At 36.9% G+C, this 15,655-nt stretch overlaps 1 protein-coding gene across 1 annotated transcript in view; it reads left to right on the top strand.

Moving 5' to 3' along the window:
* Positions 1–836: 836 nt before the first annotated feature.
* The window catches only part of SYNE1 (spectrin repeat containing, nuclear envelope 1), a gene marked incomplete at its 5' end in the record, with an annotated part of 80,752 nt that continues 65,933 nt past the window's right edge, over positions 837–15,655 (top strand). The window contains 13 exon segments of the mRNA XM_009084237.1: positions 837–987; positions 2,093–2,248; positions 3,127–3,336; positions 4,652–4,753; positions 5,549–5,668; positions 7,373–7,573; positions 8,853–9,026; positions 9,453–9,584; positions 12,344–12,540; positions 13,445–13,577; positions 13,968–14,150; positions 15,583–15,644; positions 15,646–15,655. The exon segment at positions 15,646–15,655 is cut by the window's right edge and continues 84 nt beyond it. Coding sequence (XP_009082485.1) covers positions 837–987; positions 2,093–2,248; positions 3,127–3,336; positions 4,652–4,753; positions 5,549–5,668; positions 7,373–7,573; positions 8,853–9,026; positions 9,453–9,584; positions 12,344–12,540; positions 13,445–13,577; positions 13,968–14,150; positions 15,583–15,644; positions 15,646–15,655 — 1,831 coding nt within the window.

Here is a 15,655-nt window from a genome sequence, read left to right as displayed (position 1 = left end):
TAAAATAAATATATCATGAAATATATATTACTATATAATGTTGCATTAATTATATATTAACTACATCATAATATTATCAGCTGCTACGTTAATACATAATTAAATATAGTAATAAATATTGTATAAATATTATATAGATTTACAAGTAAATGACCTATAAAATAATACATACCTATTACAAAATTAAATCTTAAATATTCCTTGATATATCTCAGCAGTAGTAAGCAGAATCTTTATGGCTCCCCAGCATAACAAAGTCTAGAACATGAAGGTAGTTCATAAAACAGCAGAAAGAGTTTTATGCACAGGGAATGTAAACTGTACTCAGTAAGTTCATTTCCTCAGTATATTTATGAGTTAAATGTGGTTTTTTTAAATGTGATGCCAGAAAGTACTTAACCAGACTTCTTCTGTTTGAGGCTTCCTTCTGTCATGTGATGGTATACTATAGAAACAAACAAAAAATTCAAAGAGAAAATGTTGAATTTGATTCACTGTTTACCAAAGCTAAATTTGTATGCTTGTCCTGCAGCAAAATATCATGGTATATCTAGGATCTTGAGAAAGGAGGTGAGGAAGGAGTCTGTATTCATTTTTTTAGTTAGTATGGGTACTTCCAACTCTAAACAGTTTCTTAGAAAGTATACTTTATTCCATCAGGCAAGAACTTGCTGTTCAAACCAGCCTTTGTCTTACTATCTGAAAAAAACCAAACTCAAGTTTAGAATGCTGCATTTAATTTAATTGTAGATTTTCCCAATGGAAAGAGGAAATAAAACACTTTAAACAGTTATCACTTTTGTGTTAGTTAAACCTTTATGCACCTCCCAATTCAGTGAGAAGCCTGATACACTCTCTGAGGAATTAGTCTTAGAAGGTGAGGAGCCATCATCTGAAGAACAGATGAAGAGGAAGTGGGAAAGCCTGAACCAGGAATTCAGTACCAAGCAAAGGCTGCTCCAGAAAGCTTTGGAAAAAGAACAGCTGGTAGCTATTTTTAATTTCTCTTTTCATTTTTCCTATGAAAACAATTGTCACAACAAGAGGTACAATATGTGAATAGCAGATGCATTAAGGTGATGTAGTTAATGCAAAGAATATGGAGCAATTTATTTTTGTGACAGATTTAAAAATTATTAAATATTGGCACTAGCCCTGCTCATGTTCAAAGTGATTTGAATTGCACTAGCATTCAGGTTAATGAATGAGAAAGAAAGAAAGAGCTCAGACAAAATTTTTATCTACTTACCTAACAGGATAATTCTGTAGCAAATCATCCCTGTGAAATTGATCAGTACTCTGGCAGCAGCTTAGAGGAAAAAACTGTTGGTTTTCAGTTACAATTTACTGGTTACATTCAATTCTTGATCTTAGTGGGCAGGAATTTCAGCCACAGAATTTTTACTGAAAGAATCAGGGATTAAGCAACTAAACTGGGGACTATCCAAGATCTATATTAACATACATCTTCCATTTTATTGTTAATAGATCCAGACCCACTATTCTTTGCATAAAACTTCATTAATCAGCTTTTAAAGTTCTAAATATCTTGTATTAATTCAATGGTAATTAATTTTGTTTTTGGTAAAACCTAGTAATTTTTAATTCTGGCCACAAGTATTTATCCTGCACGTCTAGTGAATCTCCTGTTGAGCAATCTTTAATCCAAGACATTCATGACACAGAACAGTTGTGGGAGGACCGTGAGCACTGGGTTGTGATAGCCTCAGTCAGCAGACCATCTGTACAGCTGAATTTTGTGCCCTATATATGGTAGTAGCATCCTAATTAGCACTTCTCTCTCAGCAGCTTTATAGCAGACCAAACAGACTGATACCTGGAATACCTTTGTATAAAGAGGAGAGACAGGATGAAGATAAATCCTCAGTGTCACCAATTTTGGTTAACTTGAATCAGGCCTTTGAAGATGTCTCATCTGAGGTAATTTGTAATTGTCTTTACACCTGTCCTCTGTCAAAACCACATTTACAGTGAAAACACCTCTAGCTACCACCTGGAAATCCAGGCCTTTCCCAAATACTGGAAGTTAGAATGAATGTCTTGTGCCTCTGTTCTGGTTCCTTTTGCCCAGGCTGGACGGGTGGAGGAGACCCTGCGCCTTGAACAGAAGCTGTATGATGGTGTCACAGCCACATCCATGTGGCTAGATGGTGTGGAAGAGCAGGTTTTTGTTGCTACAGCTCTGTCGCCAGAGGAAGAAACAGAAGCATACCTCTGCAAGCAAGAGGTAAGGAAGCAGTGAATAGGACTTATTTTAAATTGCCCGTAAGTGTGCATTTTATGTAGTGTTTAGAAAGAATATATTAGAATCCTGGATAAGTGGCATGTTGCTGTCATAACCTCTATGTAATGGCTGCCTCTATGTAATCATAGTGTTCTGCTACTGATAAAGTTAACTTTATTGACCATGTAGAGAATCTTGCAGAAAGCAGCACCTGACTCTGCCTGGTCAAAAGAGAATAAAACATAGATTCTTTCTTCTGTTTATCTTCTTTGCTAAGTATTGGCAAACACCACATCGTTGAAATTGAAACAAAGTGACAAAGAGGGAGGAATGCTCTGGGATATAGCAGCAGTTGCAAATTCATCAACATTAGTGCGGGGATGAATAGAGTGGTGGTGGGAGAGAGAGAAACTATAAGACAAGGCATAGCCATTTTAAACTAAAAGAGAATAGATTCAGACTAGATACAAGAAAGAAATTTTTCACAGTAAGTGTGCTGTAATGCTGGAACAGGTTTCCTGGAGGTGGTGAAAATGCCCCGTCCCTGGAAATATTCAAGGTCAGGCTGAAAAGGGCTCTGAGCATCCTGATCTAGTTCCAGATGCCACTGTTTGCTTCAGTGGGATTGGACTACACCACCTTGAATCAACCCAAATGTTTCTATGATTCTACATAATTTTGTTCGAGCACTTGTTTTCTTTGGAGTGGTCTGGAGTCTTTTTACTATCCGAGATTACTGTAGCTGTATAACTTTCTCTAGTGTGTGCATACTAACAATATAAAAAAAGTCACTGCGTCACTGCAAAACTGGCAATGGCAATATGTTTGCATGCTTTCCAAAATGTCTGATTGTCACTTTTGCCTGTTTTCTACAAAATTAGGCTCTTGCCAAAGAAATCAAAGACATAACTGAAGAATTGGATAAGAACAAGAATTTATTTGCTCAGATATTCCCTGACAATAGCGATAATAGGGCTATTATAGAAGACACTTTGGATTGTCTCCTGAGAAGACTGAACTTACTGGAGTCAGTAGTCAATCAGAGATGCTATCAGATGAAAGGACAGCTCCAGCAAATAGTCATGTTCAAGGTATGAGGCCCTTGTAATGGAATTAACAGAGGTACCTGTCAAATGGGGTTATAAAAGCTGTGATTCTCATAGCAATGAGAATTTTGGGTACCGAATTGAAAGAACAAGGCTGTCACATGTTTTTATTGAAAAATCAAACTACTTCTCAGGCTGTGCAAAACTTGGCACCCAAATCATTATTCAAAATTTAAATTCTGCTAGAAGTCTTCTGCAACTTATGCAATTATTGTAAAGTGACTACTCATTCCATGCTGTCTCACCCTGTTGGCATTACATAAAAGGAAGTATGTGTTGAGCACAGCTGAAAAAATAAAGATAAGTGGGGAAATGTTAACTTTTAGAAAACTTTTCAGAGTTCAGAAATGGTTTTTGATCTTACTTGGTCTCTATCTTTTCTCCTATTGTTATTGTTATTATTATACAAATAATATGCTTTAGTTTAAATTTTAAAAGCCATAAATTGCCAAAAAAAGAAAAAAGGAAAGCAGATTTCTAGTGTCTTTACATTAGGATCATTATTTCATAGGTTGTTATGAGCAGATATCTTCCCACACTCCATAACCTTTCCTTTGGAGTCAACATTTTTTCAATGAAAATCCTCCTTTGCTGAAGAAAGCAAAGTTGATTAGAATCTGGTACATTATTCTTAGGGTTATTTAGTATTTAAAGTAATTACTGTATGTAAATAAAATAAAAATCTGTAATGCACCTCTTATATGCTGAAAGTCTTAGAAAAATGTGCTGATAATTTTCTGTTGGGGTGAATGCACAGAAAAAATAATTAATTGTATCTTGGCAAAATTGTTAAGTAGTATTTACGTGTCTAGTCTGATAAGGTTTTCTAAAAGTTGTAACATGCAGTAAGCCCTGGAATTTGTGGGAGCCAGATTTAGTTATTTGATAGATTTGCTAAAGTTTGTAATTTGAAAGTTTGCCTTAAAAACTAAAACCTAACTTGTATACAAGCATATGTGGTTGAATAAGCTGCACAAGAATAACATGTTTTTGTTAAATGAAGCTGGTGACCATTAGTAATTAATTATCTAATTGGAAAGCAAAAGCAGAATTGTGTTCATGGGATGTGTTTGAATATGAGTTGGTTTAGCTTTTAGCTCATATATATCTAGTTGTGGATTTTCAGCAATGTTAAATGTTTTCTATTGGCTAATTAAGATGCTACTGATATGGAATAGGTTTAGTGCTGTAGTGCTGACCTTGTAATGTTGTAATGCTTTAAATTTTTGAAACATCAAATATTTTTCAGTTATTTTGTGCTGTGATTGGCTCTAATTTGTTGTTGCTGTTGCTCCTGTAGAATGATCTGAAGGTCCTGTTTACATCGGTGGCTGATAACAAGTACTTAGTTCTACAGAAACTAGCAGAGGCAGCTGATAGACCAGAAACAGAACAAATGCAGGTATTGCCACATCTATTACTTGGCAAGAGGGGAAGAGGTAAAGCTTCTATCCAGAGTATATATGGTTTCAATAGAACAGTTGCTTTTTCTGAGCGAACATATGTGTTCACATGAAGTATGTGAAAATGAATATTTCCAAGACTGTACTGCACATTTATAAATAAACAAACAAAAAAACACACTAAAAAAACCCTACGAAAACTGCCATTCTTATCGCCCCAGCTGACCTAGTACCTAATTATGCATACACTGGGCAGTATTTGAAGTAAAGACAACTTCAATAAACAAAACAAATCCAAAGTTTTGCTGAACTGATTTACTATTTAACTTTATTAAAAAGAAAAGGCACTTTCTTTTGCACTGGTTTATAGTAATATCTTGAATGTTACTCATTTTGATTTAAGGCAATAATTAGCTTTAATTTATGGCTCGATGAATAATTAATTATTTGTAAGAAAAAGTATATCCTGTTTTCTTGTTTCTGTTTTGAAAGTGGGAAAATGAAGTATGCTAAGGGCTACCTTTCAAAGGTGTTTCTTGTTACTCAAGAGGTGCCAATGTTTGGTGCCTGCAGGTGACTGAGTGGAGGAGACTTATCCTTCAGCTAAACAGAAATACTCAACTTTGTATACCTGACAGTCATATTTTGAAGGACTTTATGTTCTTTATAGTATCCTTTAAAATTTCAGCACATTGAAGGACTTAATTAATTCAAGCAAAAAAGAATATTAGCATATGGTAGCTACGCTGCTCTTGTTAAAACTTCAAACTAAGCAATGTCATTTTCTAATACAGGTCATACTGCAGGCAGAAGAAGGTTTGAAAGAACTAGATGCTGGAATCAATGAATTAAAGAAGCGTACAGACAAGCTACAAATTGACCAACCTTCTGTACAAGAATTGTCTAAGATCCAGGTATGGTTCATATGCTCCATTATAGACCTGTCTGGTGGTATCAAAAGAATGCTTCTTTTAATTGTCCATAAGGCAGTTTAGGAAAAGGTATTTAAAAGCATTTCAGTGTGTATAAATGATTCTTTTCTCTCTGATTCGCCTAGTGTTTTTCCCTCTTCAGATCTTCCATCTCCGTTATTAGCAGCATTAATTGTAAAAACATGTTTTCTTTCAGCTCTTGTTGGCTCCCTTTTCAAGCAGATAAAGTTAAGCCTGCTGAAGGTTCATCCCTGTTCTCACCAGTGTCTCATGATATGGGGTTTAGTTCTGTCTTACATCTGTCGTGAAAAAAAAGGAGGGGGATGAAAGAGGATAGAGAGCTGAGAGCTAAGTGCAGTCTGAAGCTGGAAATGTTCTGCTGTTACTAGAACACCTCTCATGTAGATACATGTGGGGCAATTGATCCAGAACATCTATAAATCTGTTGAAACTCCTTTGTGAGCAGTTTGGTACTGATGCAGTGGAATGCTTAAGGAAAGATCAAGGTGATGGTTTATGGCTGATACTATTCACAGTGTCATAATCATAAATTGGAAGCAAATAAAACAGCTGAAACTGAACCATAAATTTACTAAGCCAGCAAGACAGTGATATCAATTAGAAATTAATGAGAAAGTATTTGTGCAAAATATATCTTTTGTCCCGTTCTTTATCCTTCTGGTTTTACCGCCTCCTGCTGTTTGCTGTTTTGTGGGGGATTTGTTCTGCTGGATTATGTCTCATTGATGTTATGTGCCCCCTTCCCTTCATTTCAGTTTTTAGAAAATGCCTTCCTTTTGTTTTTTGGACAGATATGCTTCTCATAATTTTCTGTTTAAAGCTAGGACAGCCAGCTGCAATCTGAGGGTGGTCGCTTTGTTGTAAGCACTGGATGATCATAAAGATATTTTGGTTTATTAACTTCTGAATGTCTTGCTTTGATCAAAAGTATGGGGTTATCCTCACAGTCATACCTGTGTTCTGAGAATGCAATTCTCAAAACCAAAACAAGAAAATAATCCTGTTGAGGTAAAGAAAAGCACCTGTAGGTTGTTCTCACTCTTATGGTTGAGGCATACAAAATGAGTAATAACACATGGAAACTAATGAGATTTGTTGTTTTGGCCTGTTTTGTAATTTGGCAGCATGAGGACACTGTGAAATACACACCACACTTTTTCTACACTTTACTGTTCCATATAAAGTATATTGCTATTTTAGGTCAGGTTTGGTTTTTACAGTAAGTTGTATGTATTCATTCAGGAGAATGAAACAGGACAACTCTGAGATGCTTGTAGTCTGTATCCGTGATGGTGTCCATCCAAACCTCTGCATTATAGAAAGTGAAACATAAACAGCATCTGCAGAGCACAGTAGTCGCTGGTTTTTGATGGCTGAAGCCCGATCACCCTACTCCCTTGCTACTTTTATTAAGTCTTTAGGTTTCTGCTAATTTGTTCCTGAATGCATGCACTTGAAAGAGTTGCAGTTTTGCTTATTTCTCCTCTCTTTAAATGGTGAGTTGTTAATTTGTCCATGAAGTCAGTGTATCTGCACACTCTTTTTGAGCTGGAAATAGATTTTATTCTGCTAGTATTCACAGAGTACAGGGGCAGTAAGATTTTTTTCTAGGAATACATGTAAGGTGTGAAATAAGAATCACCATTGCTGTCCTCTGCCCCCAAGGATAAGTATGATGAGCTGATGATGATCATTGGATCCAGAAGGAGTGATCTGAATCAAAATATGGCTCTTAAGAGGCAGTATGAGCGGGCTCTGCAGGACCTGGCTGACTTGGTAGAAACAGGCCAAGAAAAGATGGCTGGTGACCAGAAGATGATTGTTTCTTCTAAGGAAGAGGTTCAATCACTGCTTGACAAACATAAGGTGAGAAACTGGGACATATTTCAGGACTAATCATGACTGTAAGCTTATTTCCATGATTTAACCCCAGCTGGCAACTAAGCACCACGCAGCTGCTTCTTTGCTTCCCCCATCCTTCCCTGGGGAGAAGGAGAATCGTAAAGAAAAGGCAAATCTTGTGGGTTGAGATAAGAACAGTTTAATAATTGAAACAAGATAAAATGTAATACAAATACTAGTAACACTACTACTACTACTATTACTGCTACTAGAAATAGTAAATACAATTGTGATGGAAAGGAGAGAGAGAGAAATAAATACAAGAGAAATAAGTGAGTGTTGCACAATGCAGTTGTTCACCACCTCCTGTCTGGTACCCATCCTGTCCCCGGACAGCTATCAGCAGTTCCCAGACAGCTCCCCAAAGTTTATACACTGAGCATGATGTTCTGTGGTATGGAATATCACTTTGGCTAGTTCAGGTCTATTGTTCTGGCCATGCTCCCTCCCAACCTCTCTTGCACCTCCTCACTGACAGAGCATGGGAAGCTGAAAAGTCTTTGACTTATGGTAAGCACTACTCAGCAACAACCAGAGCATTGGTGTGACATCAACATTATTCTGATAGTAAATCCAAAACACAGCACTGCACCAGCTATTAGAAGAAAATTAATTCTATCCCAGCCAAAAAGAGGACACATGTACAGAGCAAATTGCTGACCTTTTGTTCCTAAAGATTCAGGCGCTTTTCAGATTGGTGGGCTGGACTGCATTTTAAATTGGAGGCAATGAACTGTTCTGACCAAGTTTCAAATCCTTTGTTGAAGGTGAACCCTGGTAGATTGCATTTTCTTCTTTATCCTAATAACAAGTTCCTAGTGTTGTCTTGTCATGCCACATGGCAATTTCATTCACCACTCCATTTATTTTCAACAGAAATTTACTTTTGCTAATAGCACCCACAAATATAACAAGGATTTTCCACATGTTTTTATTTGGTGGAATTTTTGGGGGATGTTTATCTGATTTAAGCAATTTTTGTTTATGGAATGAGAGTCAAGATGGAATTTGCATGGAAAGAATGACTGACTTCTTTCTTTGAAAAGACCATTGTCCTCTTCAAATTGTGCATTGGACTTCCTGAAATGTGAAGTGAAAAATTTACCTAAGTCTATATCTACAGATACTTGATTGTACTGCTCATGTCTTATAATGGTGATAATGAATTGAGTCACAATCACACAATCACACTTTCTCTTTTCTATACTCCCTTTACTTTCTCCTTCACCCCCAAATTTTTCAGGAATATTTTCAAGGATTGGAGTCTCACATGATGCTGACAGAAACTCTTTTTAGAAAGATGAGTAGCTTTGCCCCCTTGAAGGAAACTCAGTCGCATTCAGAGCTAATGACACAAGCTTCAGCTGTTTTAAAGCTGGCTCATAAACGAGGTGTGGAGCTGGAATACATTCTAGAGGTGAGAATTTCTGTGGTCTTTTCTGTACTGCCATTGTGATCAACCACCAGGATATTCTATAATGTTGATTTCTGGTGCTTGGACAGAACTGATGGACATCAGTCCCTTGTCTCATGTGCACAAGGCACTGATGTAATCTTTGCTATTTAACTGTTGTGACCTTCACGTGACACAAGTTGTGTTCCTCTAAGTTTAAAGATCTGATTAGCTTCAGCTAATAAGGAGAACATGACAGTTTTATCCATGTGTTATAACCAAAAGTGGAGCATGGCACAGAGATGGTGTCTTATTATAGGTTCACTGGATATCGGTGCTGTTATTTCTGTAGTTTCACAACCATGCATCTATATGATTTCAGTTCAAAAAAGCAAGTAAAAGAATTCTACATACCCATTCACCATATACATGGATAATTTGTGCTTGTAGACATGGATGCATTTGAATGAAGATTGCCAGGAACTTACCAGACAATTGGAGTCTGTTGAAGGAAACATCCCTACTGTTGGTTTGGTGGAGGAAACAGAGGACAGGCTTACAGACCGGATTACACTTTTTCAGGTTGGTGCATTTTAGACATTCTCTACAGAAAAGTTGGATGACTCTGAAGCTCTTTTGGTCCAGCCTCCCACTTGAAGCAGTGCAGTTGTCATGGACTGGATCAGCAGCAACAGCTTTGGAAACCTCTGAAGATGAAGATCCCACATGTGAGCAGGGGACGAATTGCAGTTCTGCAGCACCACCTACTGAAACGATTTTCTGTAATGCCCAGCCTGTACCTTCAACTTTCAGCTTGTCACCATTGTCCTTTTTATATTATGTGGCACTACTGAGGAGCACTTATCTCTATCAGCTTTTCAATTCTCCTCCAAATAGTTGTTGGCCTTTGTTAGACTGGCCCTTAGCCTCCTATTTGGCAGTCTAAAACAAGCACACTTCCCTTCAGTCTCTTTGTAAAGGACATGTCCCCAAATAAATAGCTGTACAACAGACCCTGACTACTTCCTTCTTCCTCAGCTCAGTGGGAGATGGACTCAGAGCACAATTAGATGTGGCCTCATCAGAACCATGTAGATGAGGGTAATAAAATAGCTTCCTTTGGTTGTTCACAGTCCTAATACAGGCCAGTGCTGTGGCCTTCCTTATCCACAGTGTCTTGGATATAAAAGATGCCAGGTTAAATACACTAGCCATTCGCTTCCTAACTTGTACTGAGAAACAGGGTTAGTCTGCCCAAGGTGCAGAATTTGCACTTCTTGAGCATTCTAAGGTTTCTGTTGTCTTCAGCCTCAAGTTTAGCAGAATGTCTCTGGACTAAGTCTGCCATTTTTTGTCTCAACCATTCTTACATTACTGTCATCCACAAATTTACTGAGGCAATGCTATCTCTGTCATTGATACATGCCATTAAGATGTTGAAGATGTTTGGGATAAAATATCAACTATCTCTGGAGTACTTTGCCCATTGAAGTCTGCCAGCCAGGCATCAAGTCTTTGCTCACTAGCATTTGAAACTGGAAATGCAGCTCATTTTTAACCCCCATAATGGTCTGTCTATCCAACCCGTATTTTCTCCACTCCTAGAGGGAGAATCCTGGGGGAGATGGTGTCAAAGGCCATACTGAACTCAGTCTCATCCACAGAGACAGTCATTTTGTCATAAAAGGCTGTCAAGTTAGTGAATCCAAGCTTGAATATTCCTGACTAACTTTTGATTCTTTTTGCCCTTGAAAATGGATTCCAAGAGGATGTACTCCATGGTCTTTCCAGAGTGCAAGATGAGGCTGAACAACCTGTGCTCTCCAAGTTGCTTTCCTCCCCAAATGCAACAAGAACTAGTAGTTTAATTATAGGATTTCTACCACATCCTGTTTTTTCAGTCTAGTTTTTTGCCTTTGTCTCCTTATACACCAGACACTTTGGTAGGGTTGTTTTGAAGGCTTTTTATGTTCTGTTTACTTGTTTTGTTTTACAGAAAAATGTCTGCCAAAATTTTCTTGAAAATTGACTTCGTGTCTATTCTGCTTTTGTTATGTATATTGTTCTGTTACTAGACAGCTTTCTATTTTTCCAGTGGTATGAAGTCTGAAGCAATCTATTATGTAAGGGTTTTATTTTCGTTTTGTTTAATGCTAGGCATTGTTTGTGTTGGTCCTGACCCTAAGTTGGTTTTCTTCTTTTGTTTCTCTTGTCAGTTACAGTAATTAGGTTATTCAAATCCAGATTCTTGTACTCTGTTCTGAAATAACTTTTAAAAATATTTTTTCCTCCCTATGGCCACACTTAGGTTAAAAATCTATAATAATGAGTTTATGACTATTTTAGAATTTTTTATGCCACTCTTTAGGAATTTATTTGCATATATATGTTATATGTAAGTACAGACATATATAAATATAAAACTTTGTTAATCTATTAGAGTTCTATTTTTGTGAAAGAGGAAATAAGACTGATAGAAAGTTTATGTACTCAGTATGAGACTGCTAGTTTTGTACCTTTTATCTTCAGATTACTTTCAGCAAAACTGAGAAACGGGAATGCATCTACATTTTATGCTCAAACTTAGTCAAATATACAGATGTTTTTAAAATTCATACTATTTGTGTAATGATACTGACGTTTGGCAGGCATATTTGCCCATATGAGCAAATTCTTTACCAATCCACAAGTCACCATTTAAATGAAATCTTTCTGTGTTCCAGGTTCAATTCTGAGTAACAATATTAACAGCCTTTCCTTTTTTAGTACCTTTGTAGCTTTCTTGTGCCATAAAAATTGGCCTCTGTGTTCAGGGATTTGGATGGATGGGGTGATCCTCTGTTTTGTAGCCATGGAGAGCAGGAGGGTGGATCAGTAAAAGAAGAGTGAGATGTTCAGAGACCTGAAGATAAATATTGAAAGGGCTGAAGAGTGTCTACTGTTAATAACTTGATATTAGACATTTTTAGGTTTCCTTGCAGTAGAGATTTCACCAGATGGTAGAATAAATTCTGTCATTTTAATCAATTTTTCTCTGAAAGTATGTTCCCCCATGAAGTTTCTTTTCAAGTGTAAAATATCTACATGAAGGAAGAATTCATCATAAGGAGGTGTCAATAGACTTATTGAAGTGATTGGTTTTGTGACAGCACTTTCAGATTTTGAACAGATTAACTTTGTGATGGTTCTTGGGGAGTTCTAGAGCTGAACAGAGGGAAAAAATATGATCTGCTGTGGTGACACTGAGTATGCTACAAATGCAATGAAAGGAAACTAAATGTTGATAAAGTGTGGTAACAGAGACCTGCAGAGCTATCTAACCATCTCCCCTGTCATTACAGCATCTTAGATCTAACCTAAATGAGTACCAACCTAAATTATACCAAGTGCTAGATGATGGGAAAAGGCTCCTTTTTTCGATTAGCTGCTCAGACCTTGAAAGTCAACTGAACCAACTAGGGGAACGCTGGTTAAATAACACCAGCAAAGTTACCAAGGAGCTTCACAGGCTGGAGACAATACTGAAGCACTGGACAAGGTAATACTGATGTAATGGACAATATAAAGTCATTGAGCATTGAAAAGAAAGAAAGTACTTTGAGATGTATGTCATAGTTTGCCTACTCTTCTGTTCCACAGAAGTGCTTTTGTGCTCTCTCATTTGTAATAAAACATAGCAGGTAAGAGCTGGTGGGAGAAAGTCAGAAAATACCTTATTTAGATGACTTATTTAGAAGTCCCATGTGCATACAAGTTGATGGGAAAGGATGTGTGCTTTCCTAGATAGCATGAGTAGCCTCAGCGTGTTCTGGTAGGTGCATTGCCACTTCTGGGCGTTTGTGGGTCTGTGTTGTTGTGTATACAGAAGGGAGCTTTTAGCTGCCTTGACTAATGTTCATATGCTACTTTTGAAATTAATTCTCTAAGTGTACAAGCTTTTTCTATTATTTGTAATATCCATGGCATATATGGAGACAGTCTTACTGTGTGATCTGATTTAGTTGCTTGGCATGTGAAATGATACACTGATGGTTTCTTAAAAGAAAGTTAAGTTTCTGCTCTGAGATGCCTTGTGGTAAAGCTTTAGGAAGACTAAGCCTTCTAATGTAAATCAAAAATCTGTTTATGTGTGTTTGATGGGGGTACAGCTTGCCCAAACAGACTGTAACCTAGTTACTAGTCCTTTATTAAACTTCAGGTTTTTTCTGGGGCAAAATGAAGGCAGTGTTAGAAATTGTGGGTGTAGTGACTAAAATAGGAGCTTCCTGATAGCATACCTGTCTTTAAAATTAAATTATGTTTTTCTGAAATTTGATTAAGGGAAAAAATATTTTTTTAAATCTAGCATACAGTATCTTGCTATAACACATGGAGGAGAGACTACTGAATTGGAGGCAAGAAGTGGCAATGAAAGTTCTAGTTTTCTTTAAACATCTTTACAGGTATCAAAGTGAATCGAATGAATTGACACAGTGGTTACAATCTGCAAAGGAACGACTTGAGTTTTGGAGCCAGCAGTCTTTGACAGTTCCTCAGGAACTGGAAACAGTCAGAGACCACCTGAACTCCTTTTTGGTGAGTCATTCGTGGACCTGGGACACCTATTTCTTTCCAATTACAAATAAAGAGTTGAGCAATTGGATGGTTTTATACTTTTTCTCATTGCTGAAGCAGTGAATGTGAAAGAAAAATAAGTGTCTGCTTCTGTAGGTAAGCTGTCCTTCAAAAACTGGTATATGTGCACATTAAGCACTCCTTTGCTATATGCAGTGATTGTAAATCTTGATGATTCTGAAAACAGGAAATGGTTTTATGACCAAAAACAATTTTGGTTTTCACTTGGTCTGAAGTATAGCTTTTAAACACAAACAGAAATTACATGTTTTAAAGGGAAGGAAGGATATTCTTAGCTTTCTGAGATAAAGCTGTAAGTACAATAAGCAAGTAAAATGATTCTGCTTACAGGAGTTTTCAAAAGAAGTGGATGCTAAATCATCACAGAAATCTTCTGTCCTCAGTACTGGGAACCAGCTCCTCAGGCTTAAGAAAGTAGATACAGCATCATTGCGTGCGGGATTGTCCCACATTGACTCCCAATGGACAGAGCTGCTCACACAGATCCCAGCAGTACAAGAGAAATTGCACCAGGTAAGAAAGGCAGTGATGTCCTTTGATATTCCAGAAAATTCAGACCATACAGTTGGCAGTGCCTAATTGCTCCCTTTCTCAATTTATCCATGTGAGGCAAGATAGGAACAATGTTACTCCTGTTTTATTGTGGGAAAGCTTATACTTAATTTCAAATCCTGCCTACCTGTACTGTCGAACACCAATTGGTGTTAATTTCAGACTTCCACAGTTACCTTTGTTAAATTTTTACCAAAGGACAGGTGAGGGTTTTTTCAGCATGTTGGTATTCTTTCTGGAAAAAGGGAGTTCACATCCCTGTGCCCTGTCAAGTTTGGATGGTGGGTTTGTTTGACTTGAATCGGTTAGGTTCAAATTATGAATGACAAAATAGATCTAAAAACACTGTTCATTATTTCTCCTAGTATGTGTAGGAGCAGAAGGCTTTTGGCTATGTAGTTTTGGGGGGTTTAATGCTGTAAAACCAAAGTAAAAGAATTATACTGCTTGAAAAGTTGGTTTAATATTAGTTGCTAGGATGTTATCAGTGTGAACTGTTGCTTCAGTTTATAATTCAGAATGCTTTCAGAGAAAGGAAGAGTAACAAATGTTAACTGAGTCTGTTATAGTAAACAAAATTGTGTCATTCAGTAGTTCTCTGAATTATCTTGTAATACAAAATACATATGTCTACCTAAAAATGCCATGGAACACATTTCTGAGTAGCTATATGTAGGCAAGCAGTGCTTATCAAATGCTGAAAGTGTGTATTTTATAAAAATAAAAAAAGGTACTATTCAAAATTAGCCTATTTAGAAATCTGCACACAGGAAGAGTAGTATGCAAATATTTTCCATGAGTCTTTAGCCATTCAGGGAGGTAAAGAGGGGGAGCGTAGCTTAAAATTGATTGTCTACATAAGCCCTAGTATGGAATTACAGAATGATAATGCAGAAGCTTTAGGAAGTCAGAAATGGAATCTTCGAGTTTGTCCAGTTTTTTTGTACAGTGAAGAAAGGAAATAAGAAGCTTTTAATATAATATTTTCTTCTTAGGGTGCAAGTAGTTATACAATATACCTCTGCAAAAACCTTTCTTTTTTTTTGCTTCTTTTTCTAACTCAAGTGATATGTTAGTGACATAGAATAATAGGATAAGAGCAGGTAAAGGAAATGTACTATGGTAATGCAAAGCAAGGAATTCTTATCTATTTTCTTTCCAAAACATGAGTTTTAAGACTGTTATCTCTGCAGCTCCAGATGGACAAAATTCCTTCTCGCCATGCTATCACCGAAGTTATGAGCTGGTTCTTTTTCTAACTCAAGTGATATGTTAGTGACATAGAATAATAGGATAAGAGCAGGTAAAGGAAATGTACTATGGTAATGCAAAGCAAGGAATTCTTATCTATTTTCTTTCCAAAACATGAGTTTTAAGACTGTTATCTCTGCAGCTCCAGATGGACAAAATTCCTTCTCGCCATGCTATCACCGAAGTTATGAGCTGGATTTCCCTGAAATGTCATT

The sequence above is a fragment of the Acanthisitta chloris genome, unplaced genomic scaffold (genome assembly GCF_000695815.1).
Source record: "Acanthisitta chloris isolate BGI_N310 unplaced genomic scaffold, ASM69581v1 scaffold1081, whole genome shotgun sequence".
NCBI classification, from domain to species: Eukaryota; Metazoa; Chordata; class Aves; order Passeriformes; family Acanthisittidae; genus Acanthisitta; species Acanthisitta chloris.
This window is presented reverse-complemented; position numbering and strand designations above follow the sequence as displayed.